The sequence below is a fragment of the Thalia democratica genome, chromosome 2, assembly GCF_965202585.1.
Source record: "Thalia democratica chromosome 2, ktThaDemo2.hap1.1, whole genome shotgun sequence".
NCBI lineage: Eukaryota > Metazoa > Chordata > Thaliacea > Salpida > Salpidae > Thalia > Thalia democratica.
In genome coordinates this window covers 64,045,955-64,059,632 of record NC_139166.1, presented here as the reverse complement: position 1 = coordinate 64,059,632, position 13,678 = coordinate 64,045,955, and the positions used below count along the sequence as shown (strand labels likewise).

Below are 13,678 nucleotides of genomic sequence, written 5' to 3'. Positions count from 1 at the left end.
GAAGGAGTCCAGCGGAGGGTGGAGGCTCGCTGACGGGAGCGACGTCCCTGCTTCATTCGAATACGAGTGGTATGGAGGAAGAAGGGGATTACCCAGTATTAGTTCAAGTGCAGGGTACGATTTCATGAGTGTATATTGTGGTAGCGGTAGTGAGTTTGGTCGGCTTTATAATCATCCTAACTACAAATTCAACTTTATTTGCCAGCATCAATAATGCATCAATAACGCCAAACAAAGTTTTCAAACTCGACCTTTTGATGGTTAACTTGTTTGTCTTTTGTTTCATTAATCAGTATGAAATCTGACATGTACATTATTTTTATTTTTAATTTACGAGTTTAATTGCTTTTAAGAGTTCTTTTGTAAAACTTTTTAATTATATCACACCTTACTAAGGTAGTATCTTGTACCATTAATTATTCTAATTTTTTGTTGTATCTAATTATCTAATTGATTTTAAAAACTTGCTTTACTTAGATTCTGATAATTTCGGATAAAGTTATTGAGTTTCTTTTAAAGCTTTTTGTTTTGAATGCTTATATCAAATAAAACGACAATACATAATTATTTTTTTATTCTTTATTATCTTTCTTACTGCTAATTTTTTTACTAAAATATGCTTTTAAATTTAAAACCATATTTTAATTAGGAATAAGATTGTACCTATAAATAAAATATAATACAAATAACTTAACTTTTTTTTATACACTTTAATGGGTGATTGAGTACTTTTAAAGTTTAAATTATCTTGTCAAACTAAAGAAGAACATGAATATTAGAATAACAATTTCTACAACTTTAACTTAAGTTTAAGTTTTGATAAATAAGTTTTTATAAGTTTCGGTTTAAAAATTTAAAACTAAGATTTTCTAAAAACTATAGGCGTATTACTAATACTTTATTTTTGTTGTTTAAAATTAAAATAACAAACAAACAATTGAATAATAAATATGTTTCGATAAAAACGAAAGAGACACAAATAATGAATTTTATTTGTAAAAAGACGACGTACAGTCCAGCAAAATCAAGACAGAAGTATGAGCTCAGTTTATTACTTATTAATGTAGCTGTATCTTGTTTATTTTTATTAAAATATACCGTGAGTTGTATTAAGCCACAGATTTCAACAAAAAATATATTTCGTACAAATGAAAAAAAAAACAAGGTTAAACTTTTTTGGAATGCCTGATAACTTTTATTTTAATTATTTCTAAAGTTAGTAGTTTTCAAGTACATATTTGTTCGGTTAGAAGTTATTTTCAAATTACTTGAACTTTAGTATCATCTTTTGTCAATAAAGCGAGATTGAGTGCATATCTGAATACAAATAACAATACGACAAAAATTATACGAAAACAATAAAAAAATTGATGAGACGGCCTAGACGTTCATGATTTCATGAAAAAAAATTGCATAAAATTAAATACAAAAGAAAAAGCGAAGTAAATCTCAAATGCGTAAAGCACAAAAAATCAAAATAAAATCAAGTTCAATAAAGTTTTTGTTACATATAATCCATTCAATTAAATTGAAATTGTATGGATTATAACACAAGCACATTGTGAAACCCCCTATGCTTTAAAACTTAGATTGAAAATTGTGTAAACCTTGCTTATTGATTTTAACATTTGTAAACATTTCCGCTCAAGTGTTTATATAACTCATAACAAAAAAAGTTTAAATATCGTTAGAAAAACAGTGGATAAATAAGTTATTTCAAACACAACAAACAAGATTTAGAACATTTAAAATGGTTAAAAACGAAATCTTTGTACCAACAAAGGTTTAATTACGCTTTAGAAGGATAATATATATATGTGAAGAAATATTGTGTAACTAAATAGCACTTACTATCTACAGTTGGTGTTAGTTAAATCACACCTAAATTTAAAAAAATAAAAATAAAAGGTCGGCCCAGAAGGTATTTTGTTAACATGTCAAGCTCGTTCTATTGAATTTGATAAAATGACACATTGAACTCACACAAGCTTTTTTGTTTTAATAAAAAAACTTTTTGTTTTAAGTGTAAGAAGCAAGAAGAGCTCTTAAAATTTAATAACGAAAAGTTTATAGTTTATAAAAAACCTGTTCACATTTCACCATCAAAAAAGTTTGTTTGAAATTTTTTTAACAGTAGCGTTAAATAGTTTTAACAAGCTCAATCACAAAATCAATGTCTACAAACGTAAATCTAATTACTTCTAAAACTTTGGCGTTTCCGTATCTTATTTTCGATTTGAAACTTATCAAAAAGTTTATTTTTTCAGCTCATTTGGCTTTTTCAAGTCAAAATTATCATAGAAAAATATTAATTTTAATACTTACTCAAAATAGAATTTACTGAGAAAGTGGATTATTTGAAACTTTATCAATACAGTTTTTATTAAAAAAATGTTTATTTTATAATTATTTATATTTGAATAATAAATACTAAATCTTTTAACTACACTACCAACTACAACAATGAAAAGCATCGCAAAACTTAAAAGAAAAAAAAATATTCCCAGCACGCGTTATGACGTCACCGCCTTTATCGCGTCACCGCCCAGCTCGAAGTTCCTTCTGACGCGGCAGAGGGGGCCGATGGCGGGATCGAAGACGAAATCGAAGAGGACCCGGCACCATGAAGTGTACGAGGGGAGGTGCTCGTAAAAATCCGGCGCTATCTTCTTCACCTGCATTTTAATTTATCTATTAGTTGAGTTATTATATATAAATCTAAAGTCTGTTGTATGAAGACGATACAAATCTTGCGCTACCTTCTTTACCTGGAAGTTTTTATAGGTTTTTTTAATTATTGATTTTTTAAAAGGCAGTTATGCAAAAAGAGCGAAAACTAATGTTAGCTTCTTCAACTAGATAGTTTATTTATTTTTAGTAATTTGATTATTAATCACTTTAAAATAAACGTATAAAGAAATCACAATACTTGGATTTTTTATTAGTTTGTAGTTAATATTTTTTACAACATATGTTCATGAAAATTCAAAGTACTTATGTATTTTTTTATTGTCTACCTAACAAATTCACTTAGAACCTATTTTGTTCAACGGAATAGTGAAGCAATTGTTTCAGAAAAAAAAAGTAGTGTTGTGTTTATAGTACATATAAAGTGTACATTATAAGTTTAATTCAAAACGTGAAACTGAAAACGATCCGTACGTTATATGCAAAGCAGTTTTCAGCCACTTGAGCTTACACTGGATAAATCACACAAAACTAAACAGACACAATACGACGTAAACTTTCATAATTGGTTACCATAAAAAATAATTAAAAAGATCAGTCATTTTATAGCAGTTCAGCGCAAGACAATTTTATATTTTAAGCTCATAACGCTATAAAACGCTTAACTAATTTCTGTGTAGTAAAAAAGATTAATTTAGTGTTTTTTTAACCAGCATGTGGTTGTTAAAGCAAATGTAAAAAGTATTCTTAAATATTTCATAACAAAAACTTATCACCTGAGAGAAAATGAAAACGCATTTTCAAGCTTTGCAACTAATAAATATTTCATCAAAGTAGAAAAAAAAGCTGTAAATTTTTAGCGTATATTTTAGCAACTAAAAATTTTAAACTTGTTTTTAAATTAAACCAATTAAATTGAAAGTTGTTTCATAGTTTAGATATTTTGATAATTGCTTCATAATAATTTGTTAGCTATTTACTTTTTTTTCCTTAATTACTTTGTACAGTTTTTTCTTATTCGCAAATAGTTTTGATCAAACACGACAAAAGTATGTTTTTAAACTTGAAAGTAACAAAACCAAAAACACCATTTTGAGATAAAGCACAACAGTTATCGCAATGAAAGTGAATAATTCAAATCTTTCAAAAGTAAATTAACTTCAACAATACAAATTGTTACAATAGAACGCACCTCACAGCACTCTTTACTTTGTAAAGCGTAAATTTTGTCAAGGTGAAGTATCCACAATACTCGTTATGAAACATTTCTTAGTTTGAAACTAATTGAAGAAAATTCAGAACATAAACAGTTTTCAATCATGTATTTCAAAAACATTGTATGTAATTTGATTTGTGTTTATTATTTTTTTAAATATTTTAAATACATACCAAAGGCTAATACTTACAAAACTGTATCCTTGTAACAAAATTGACTTTTATTTCAATTGAATTATAATAGAATTAACGTATGAAAATTTTAGGTCATAAAAATTAAAATTACTTAATATGTGTTTGTGTATATTTAAACATTTAGTCAGTTTATTACTGGTTTTATGTTCAACCTATAAATAAATATAGCAAACACTACAACATTTGAATTTAATACGACCCATCTAAACAACAAATACTAGTATGATTGTCTGAAGAAACTGTAACTGTGTCAATATTTTATATACTTTGTTATTAAACTCACATAATTAATACGTTTGTGTAACTAAGTTAATATTATCAACAAGTTAGTAAGGTAAGGCAATTTAGAGCCTATCACATAACTTTATTGAAAAACGTAAGTTTTATACTAAATAAATCTTTATTCAGTACTGGATGATTTTATGTGTAAATATATTAAAAGTTTATATTTAAAATAAGTACAAACGAGTAACATATGGAAGTTTAGCACTTGGTATGCATTTTGATTAAAAAATGATATATTTAAATGACTACAGTAAATAAAAAATATCGCAGTACAAATACTAACGTAAGGTAGCTTGGAACTGGGTATTGCGGGAAAATCGTGGTGTTCAACGTGGTATCCAACATTGAAAGTTATTCTGTTCAAAACTCCGTAGTACGAGTAAGTTTCCTGACCCTGGTGCAAATATACAAAAGTGTTTTTACTTATTTTTTCCTAATTATTTTCTTTTTGTCATCCTTACTTAGTTAAGTTTTGTACTTTAATTATGTAAGACAAATGAATATAAGCTAAATTATACTTGCATTAGTGCAAATATAAATTATAGACATTTGGAACTTCTTTTTTTTTCAGATAGTTTTCTACAATGTTTTGCTTCTAAATGCAACTTTAATCAATCAGCATCAATTTTCATGTTTTATGTAAAATTTATTTTGGTACGGAAAATACTTACCGAACAAATACACAGTGTTTAAAAATTTCTCTCAAACTTTATAACTTCTTAAAAAGTAAACTGTTTCCATTCGGAAACGGAATACTTTTTTTAATTTAAAGAAAAAATATCTAACGCATTTTGAATTCATTTGAATAATAAGATGTAAAACTTTAGAGCTTTACAAATAAGCTTGATGAAAAACAATTTTGCATACACACAAAATTAGTTCAATATTCTGGTATGCATCTAATAATAAGCTCCTTATGTTTGAAAAACTACACTTTTAAAAGGTACTTTAAATTTCACTCAAAATTAAATACAGGTAGTATTAAGACTTTTTTATCTTTAAACTTTTATTTCTTGGCTTAAAATAGAATTCGTATGTTTAGTTTGTTTTCAAAACTAATTCCCGAAAAGCAACAACCATAGCGCGTGTTTGGAAATTGAAAATATAAAGACTAATCAATGTCTTGGCAAGCAATCTTTTGTGTACATGAAGTAAACATTTCGCTTTCAACATATCATCAACTTTAACACAAAACAAATAAACCTTTGTGTATATGTAATGTAAACACTTCTATACTTTTATCTATCTTCATCTCAACTTAATAACATTGTTGAAAATAAATTTATTTGTGTCAAACCATTCTATTTTCTATTTTGTTACCAAAAACAAAACTTTTATGCATACGTAACGAAACACTTTTACTTGAACATCGAACTAAATCGCATTTTTTATGAAAAACAAACAAACTTTTGTGTACATGTAGTGCTCGGATATGAAGTGGCCAGATACGGGGTGCAGACCCAGGGAAAGAAGGGTGCCTGACAACAGGTACAACACTGGCTTCGGTCCCCAGCTCCATAGCAACCAGCCGTCGAACGCCAATTGGATGATCGTGTTGTGAATTTCCAGGTCTGCGATTGGTTGAAAACTAAATACAAGTTTCTTATTGTATGAACATTTGAATGCATGTTGGTTATCGGTTTATGTCATATTTGGTTTTACTTTTTGAAGTAAGTAAGTAAGTATTAATAAAGGCTTGTGGATGAAATTAAGATAATCTTATAAAACAACTGAATTATTATAAAAGTGTATGATTTAAGAAAAATTTAATGTGTAACTTTATTTATTTAATGAATAACTGATTTTGTTCAAAATGTATTGATAGAATAATTTTGAGGTATACTTAAAAGTCTGTTATCGATAAAACATATAAAAATAGGTGTACAATTGGGCTAGAGTAAATAAATAGCAAACTTCAAATATTCATTCAATTTAATATAATTTCTGATTGATATGAAAAAGACAGTTGAATCTATTTTAGGTTTTTTGTTTTGTTTAATTAATCTCGGTAATTAAAACATATCACGTTTACCATTCAGTTTTATAGGAGAATTCTTCGGTTATTAACATTGTTTACAGTCCAAGCTGATTCTTTATAAATGTTTAATCTCGGTTACACAAATCTTTTTTTTCCAGGTTTAAAGAAATTTCAATACATTACAATATCGGTCCACAAAGTCAAAAATCTTTAATTTAAGTTGTTCCGCCTCAACTTACAAACTATCAATTATTTATGAGAAGTTTCAACGCTTTCATATAAATACGTACTCATTTTTTTTGACCGAGTTGTTGTTTTAAATAATACATAACACTATACGTTACTGATGTAAATAAAAATCTTAAAACGTTACAAGGAAAACAAACAATTTGTAAAAATTTTAACAAATTCCGAATACACATATTACAAACTGAGCAATAATCTCAATAATTTTTCTTTACATAAAAATTTTAAAAATACATTTTTCCCAAGAACTTTTAAATATAAAAGTAACACAATACAAAATATTAACTTTATTCTTTTGAACTTGCAGTTTTCAATGCGCAGAAAAAAAAACCAAAGCTGAGAAAACTCGTAACAAACCAAAACTACAGTCAACCAATCACCAACCAGTGACGGGCTTGGGGTTGACGGCCATGGGTCGCAACGTGTAGAAGAGCGGGTTGAGGAAGAGCCAGATTATTTTGGTGAACGAGTTGCTGAACAGGTAACCTTCCAGCTCCGTTGGCAGGTCCACGTCCAACTTGTCCCCGCCCAGGTACCTGCGTTGAATGGTATTTGAGTTTAAATGTTTTGAGTAGTTTCAGTTTGCTACCATACAGGCTTCCACCATGGCATTATTATTTTTTATTCAAATTTTTTGATGAACTTTAACTTTTTGCCATTTAGGTTTCTATGAATCTTTTCATTTTTATGGTAACTTGCTTACAAATAAACACATACTAGAAATGTTTAATAACAATATTAATGGCAAATAATATATTTGAAAAAAAACTAAAATGCAGCTGTTTCAAATATACCGAAAACCCTGAAACTGTCTATCATTGTAATTTTGTTCGACAGTTTAAATTTAACGAAATTCAATCACATTTTTTTTTTATATTCTTATTTTTCATATTTTGTTCATATTCTTTTTATAATTAAAGGTATTATGGATTTTAAACAATTAAGTAAAAACTGTATGTAAAAAGATACAAGACTCACATAAAAGTAAACAGGACAACAAGTTTTTAATACTGTTTAATACTGTTTAAAACAACATTTCTCATAATAAATGCGGTTTGGTTTGGCAAATTCGTTTGTGGGATACCAAAAGTGTAAAGTTATATAACCATTAGAAAAAACAGCATCCATACCTACTTAAAGTAAATACACGCTATAACTTTACGAATTACTGTTTACTAATGTCAAGTTTATTTAGTGACATTTAACTTAAATTTAAAAATGATGTAATGTGTTTGCACTATAATTTAAATTCTCCACAGTGAACGTCTTAACAAAAGTTTGTTTGAAAAACTTTTATGCAGAGTGTGCACGTGATTAAAAATAAAAGGGAAAGAAAGTGAGTTAAATCTAGTCAGTGAGTTTTATTTCAATGCACAAAATCCACAGCTTTTAGAAACAGCAAGTTTTTTTTAAGTTTTATAAAAACAAGTCAACTATCGAGTATAAGTTGTTCATACTTTTTTGTTATCGTAAACTATATCTGTGGCCATTGGCCAATGATTAATGCGTTTTTCTGACTTTTAATGATTAAAAAAAATTGCAAAACAAAATAGACTTCAACTTTTTTATCACTTTTCGAATGGCTATGAAAAGTTACGTAAGATGAAAATTTTAACGCTCTGTTGAAAGATAAACAAAAACCAAGCAACGCGAGCTGCACCTTTTGTTTGCATATTACCCACCTTCCATTCACAGTGAATATTAATTTTCCTGCCTTACAAATGCTTTTATATTGTTGCTTTGCTCAATATTTCAACCCGACTGGAAACTTTTTACATGGTTTGAAAAATTTCAACGTTTGCTAAGTCGGGAGTGTAGTTGTAATCAAAAAACAATTTATTACATACATAAACTATAACACAGTTAAATTATTTTTCTTAATTTTATCAGTTGGTGAAAGCACAATTTAGCTTTAGACAGTTGCTTAAAACTCAAAAAAGCTTTTGTTAAGATATTTTAAAGTTTCAAAATTTATGCAAATTTTGTGTAGGAAGCTTCCTACAGCGTCATTGTAAAAATCAACAACGCAGCCTAGAAAAAATATACACTTATCAATTGATAATATATTTAAAGTTACAGTAATTATTGTAATTTCTTTTTATAAATGAACTTAATTATTTAAAAAACTGATTGCACTTGAGTTGGTTGAATTACTTTTTGCTTGAATGTTTATAGCATAACAAGATAATTTTATTAAATAAGTGTTTGGAATAAACTTTCTAAAAATGCTTTACAAATGATATATTGTAAAAGTGCTTATAATTGGTTTAGCAGACTATAAAAAACAGCATAAACCTATGCGTAGTAAAACTACACCTAATATAAAAAATCAATAATATTTCGTTTTAAACAACATTTGTACACATTTCTAAGTTGAATCAAAATATAGAAGTTAAACAGAAATATAAATTTTGTATTTAGTTACTAAGCTTAAACTTGAGCCTTGTGGCTTGAATTTAATTGAAAAAGAATTGATTTTAAATACAGACTTTCAGACATCAACAAACCATCATTTAACAATAATTTAGCCTTATCTTTTCGTATATTAGTTTTTTTCAAATAAAATAAAAGCTTATTTCTGTTTTTTAAATAAAACAATATTCCAAACTAACTCACCTTCAAATAAGGTTAATTTACAATTTTTTCACATAAATAATCAACTTATTTTTATTAGATAAAAACATACTTTAATATTTAAGACTACAACATAAATAATAAAATATAACAACAACCTCAAAACCAAAAATAATTTCAAAAACTCTACACAACTTGATATTGCATTTTAGATACTATTTTATTTTAACATAATGCTTATCACTTTCTTAAACCGTTTAAAACATGCAGTCTTATCGATGCAAAACACTGTAATCTAGTTACATAGAAACCAACTGTAGGCGTTTGAAAAAAAAAGTCATATTGAAGTTAGGGAAAACAAATCAATTAGGACATAAAACAATTCTGAGTGACTTAACTTCATAAATTTCTGTGTTGAAACGAACAATTAAACTAAAACAACATGTCTTGGTTGGTTGACTGTGTTTAACTACATAAAATATTTTTTCATGGATGTTTTTTTTCAATTCAAGACATGTAGTATTTTTAAATTCTTAATACGTACATTTCACATCATTTTTTAAACAATATTTTTAACTTAAATACTAAAGGTTGCCACTCTTTCTGGTTAAAAATCTAGCCTGGGTTGGGAGAGAATATTTTTTTAAAAGTGGAAGACTGAATAAAAATACTATAAATCAAGTTTAAAATAGGTGGAAATGATAAAATATTTAAAAAAAGAATTACTTTCATTGCTGAATACTACTAGCCTTTAACACAAAACAAAACCCTACACTGGTCATCTTAAAAATTACATTTCAAAAACACTTTCCTGGTTTACGCATGTAAGAACAGACTTGAAAAACCCAACAACTAATTATTTTGAAAATAAACAAATTATTTAATAAAAACCAATTTTGCGCTGAATAAAAATACAAACTAAAAAATTTAAAGAATTCTTTTATCAAATAATGATTTGCCTTGTAGGTGTCTTAACTGTAATTCAAAGAGAAAAACAAAAGATGTAAAAAATTAACGTAAATTTATATACTATTTGCAACTGAGTGTATAGAAATTACTCTTTTTTTTTTTAGATTTCATTTCACAAACGTTTTCAAAACTATACGAGTTTCATTATCAAGTGGTATATATTAAACAAATTTGAAAAAACTTTTGGTTAGTAAAACATTTTGAAAGAAAATTTCAACTTATGACGTGTGAACAAATTCAAATAAATGCATGTTTCAAAGTCTAGCAAGTAAAACTAAACACAAACCTGTGGTGGTCGACATGGTACTTTTTGAAGCCGATGGACATCGGGACGCCTATGGGCAGGTTGGCGATCATCCCGAAGTACCTGTTCCACAGCGTCTTGTGGTACCTGCGCGTTTGAAAACACTTGAAATTAGTTGTGGTAAATAAAAATCAATAATGTTTACTGTAGGTTGGTAACATCTGTAAAACAGTAATGAACGTGTGTAACATGTTAAAATTTGCTATAATTTCACGTGTGCATTTATGTGCCCCAGTATATCATGTGCCTAGTGTGTGTTTTTTAGCAATGTTGAAACTTTATGAGAAATGTGTGTTCTTTTGTTTTGTGCCTTGGTTTGAAAAAAATATTAAATTAGTTGTACTGCTGATTTTGTTGTAATCCAAAAATATCTGTTTTAAAGTATTATGTAATATGTACCACTTTAAATTTTCAATAGCTACCAAATGTATGACTTAGTGTGACTATTGCAAGCAGTGTTAAAAAGAAGTTAAAAAAATAACCAAGTATATTATGTTCAGGGTTGCCACTGGTTTTTGAGAAATTCCTTCCAGGTTTTTGAAAGTACATGTTTATGGGTTTATTTTTAGTTTAAAGTTAAATTTAAGGTGAAAAACTGTGTTAGATAGTATAAAAACATTGAAAAGATACTGTAAAGCTACTTCAAATGTGTTTTCTAATCAAAACTTTCCTACTTAACATGTAAAAATTGTATAAAGCTCCAGGTTATTTTTTTTGCCTAAATTTTCAAATGGCAGGTTTTTTGGGGTTTCCAAGTAAAGTGGCAACTTTGTATGTTAAAGGATATAAAAGTTTTGTTAAAATATGTTGCTTATTTTGTCACCTAGCAGCTTTGTTTTTTTTTTAGTAGAATTTGCAATTTAATAAACATGTTCTACTTTGTCATGTGCAGATTGTTGTATTTAGCTGTATAAAAGCATTTTTATACATTTGTGACAGTTTATACTATTTGAAAGTTTTCCATCATTTTGTCTAGTGGCGCCTGTTTAAAAATGTATTTTTTGTTTTCTGTAGAGATGTAACAGTTGCAGATTTGAACAGTTTTAAAAATTTAATTTTGTTTTCAACTGTAAATAAACTAACACACATATAGCAGTCAAATTATAAAATAAAAATTAAAAGTCATGTATAAAGTTTATAATTATTTTTGTATCATCATTCAACATACTGAAATGTAGAGTAAAATATAGTTTGCTCAAATGCAACATTTTGACTTATATCATGTATTGCAAGTTGACTATTACAAACGAAAAACATAAAAAAATATTAAAATCTTGTTACTATAAATATTACGTATAATAAAATATACTGAACAACTGTATGTTGATTATTTTTTTGTACAATATCTAAATCACTTAAAAGGTAGATGTGTTGTTTATACCAATATGCCTTAAAAAAACAAAAATAAAAAATATGCAGCTTTTAAGTGAGCTAATTTGTTAAATTACTTTAACATGTTGATACTTATTTATTAATATAATACAGTTTTCAACTCAAGCAGAAGCTGTATTATGACTTATAAAATGTAGAAAAAATATAAAACTTCATTCTTTTAAACAACTATACTTTGAAACACTTAATCAATTAATCAAATATAAAGTTGTTAATTGAAGTTAAGTAATCAAAGTAAAGTTTGTTTATTTTGCTTTACATAAAACAGCAAGTTTATTTTCCTTTGATTTATTACAAAACATCTATTAATTTTTGTAGCAATGTTTATACTGCTTTATTTTAACACCTGGGGGTTCAGTGGTGTAAACTAACCATTTCAAACAATAACTAAACAGTACATAGCACATGTACATGTTTAAAAAATAGAAATAATTTAATGAAACATCCAACCAACCCGAACGCAGTGTTGTGGCTGATGTCGTGTATGGCCAGCGTCAGAGAGTGGTTGATGGTGCCTCCAAACAAGTAGGCCAGCAAAATCAACGCGGTCCACGACATGTCTTTGACCAGGTAGCACATGATGACCTGTGTGCACACCATTGCTAGGACGACGTACACAAAGTGGTTGTCAACCGTGAACAGCTTCTTTATTTGCGGGTACTTTTCTGGTTGAAATAAAATTTGTATAGATTGTTGTTTACAATAATTTTTGTGTAGCTTTAAAAGCAGTTTTGATTGAAATATCTATTTTTAAGTTGTGTTGGACAACTTCTTTATATGTGGGTACTTTTCTGGTTTAAAACGACTTAGTGAACCTTTGCTAGATTCTATCTGTGTTTTTTTTTTCTTTTTTTTAAAGATACTTTCTTTGGAAACTTTAGTTTCTTGTGGGTTTTAAGTAATGATGAGTTAGTAGTGATGAGTTTTAAGTAAGTAAATGAGTTTTACTAATTAAAATTATACACAACTTTAGTATAACAAATTCATGTCAAAAAATTATCTGAAAAAAAAGTATTTTCTTGATTAACAGCAGTTATAATAATAACAATTTGTTATTAGTAAATTTTTTATAAAACTTGCTATATGTATAACAAAAAGTAAACTAAATTTGGGTATTTATACTTAGTGGAAAAATATAAACTTATTTTTCATTATTGCTATATGAATATTTGTTCGACAACAGTCTAACAAACATTTCATCATACAAACTTTGTTTAATTGTCAAGTACTTATTTCAAAGACACTTTATATTAACAATCACATGAACAATATTTTAATCAATTTATATACAAAACTAACTGAACATGGCTTTCCTTCTGTCACCATGGGGCTGATCCGTGTAAACCCACTCAAAATCTGCTCTGGACACCTTACCGCCCATATTTATAATTAAATAAGCTGAAAGTACTACATAAAAATTTGCTGACTAAGTATGATATTTATTTACAACATTAGCTTATATAAACTAAATATATAACATAAAATTTGATTTTTGTAATGTAAAAAATTTTTACCACTCATCAATATCAACTGAAAGCATAGAAACGAAAATAGAATACTTTGTTATTTTTGTTTCATAGCATCAAAGATTACATTGGCAAAAGTCTAACAGATCTTGGACTCACAAATGCAGTGGTCCTGATAATTGGAGTATTATGAACAGTTTTGTGAATCTTGCATTATTATAAAGTAAAAATGTCTTTAAATATTTGCTTTGTTTCATAAATAAAATAAGTTTAAAATAAAGTAATTTTTAATTACATTTACAACTCGAAATGACACTAACTTTTCTAAATCAAATATAATAAAAAATACAGTATAAATTATTTGAA

The 13,678-nt window shown here is 27.3% G+C and overlaps 1 protein-coding gene across 1 annotated transcript; it reads right to left on the bottom strand.

The window, feature by feature from the left end:
* Nucleotides 1-1,023: 1,023 nt before the first annotated feature.
* LOC145830027 (sphingolipid delta(4)-desaturase DES1-like) lies at nucleotides 1,024-13,245 on the bottom strand. Its single transcript, XM_082937922.1, has 7 exons — nucleotides 13,146-13,245; nucleotides 12,301-12,511; nucleotides 10,437-10,541; nucleotides 6,992-7,143; nucleotides 5,791-5,954; nucleotides 4,667-4,777; nucleotides 1,024-2,675 (listed from the first exon to the last, which is right to left on the bottom strand). Exons 1-7 carry the CDS (start codon nucleotides 13,225-13,227, stop codon nucleotides 2,514-2,516), a joined length of 987 nt encoding a protein of 328 aa, XP_082794048.1. The 5' UTR covers nucleotides 13,228-13,245; the 3' UTR covers nucleotides 1,024-2,513.
* Nucleotides 13,246-13,678: the final 433 nt, after the last annotated feature.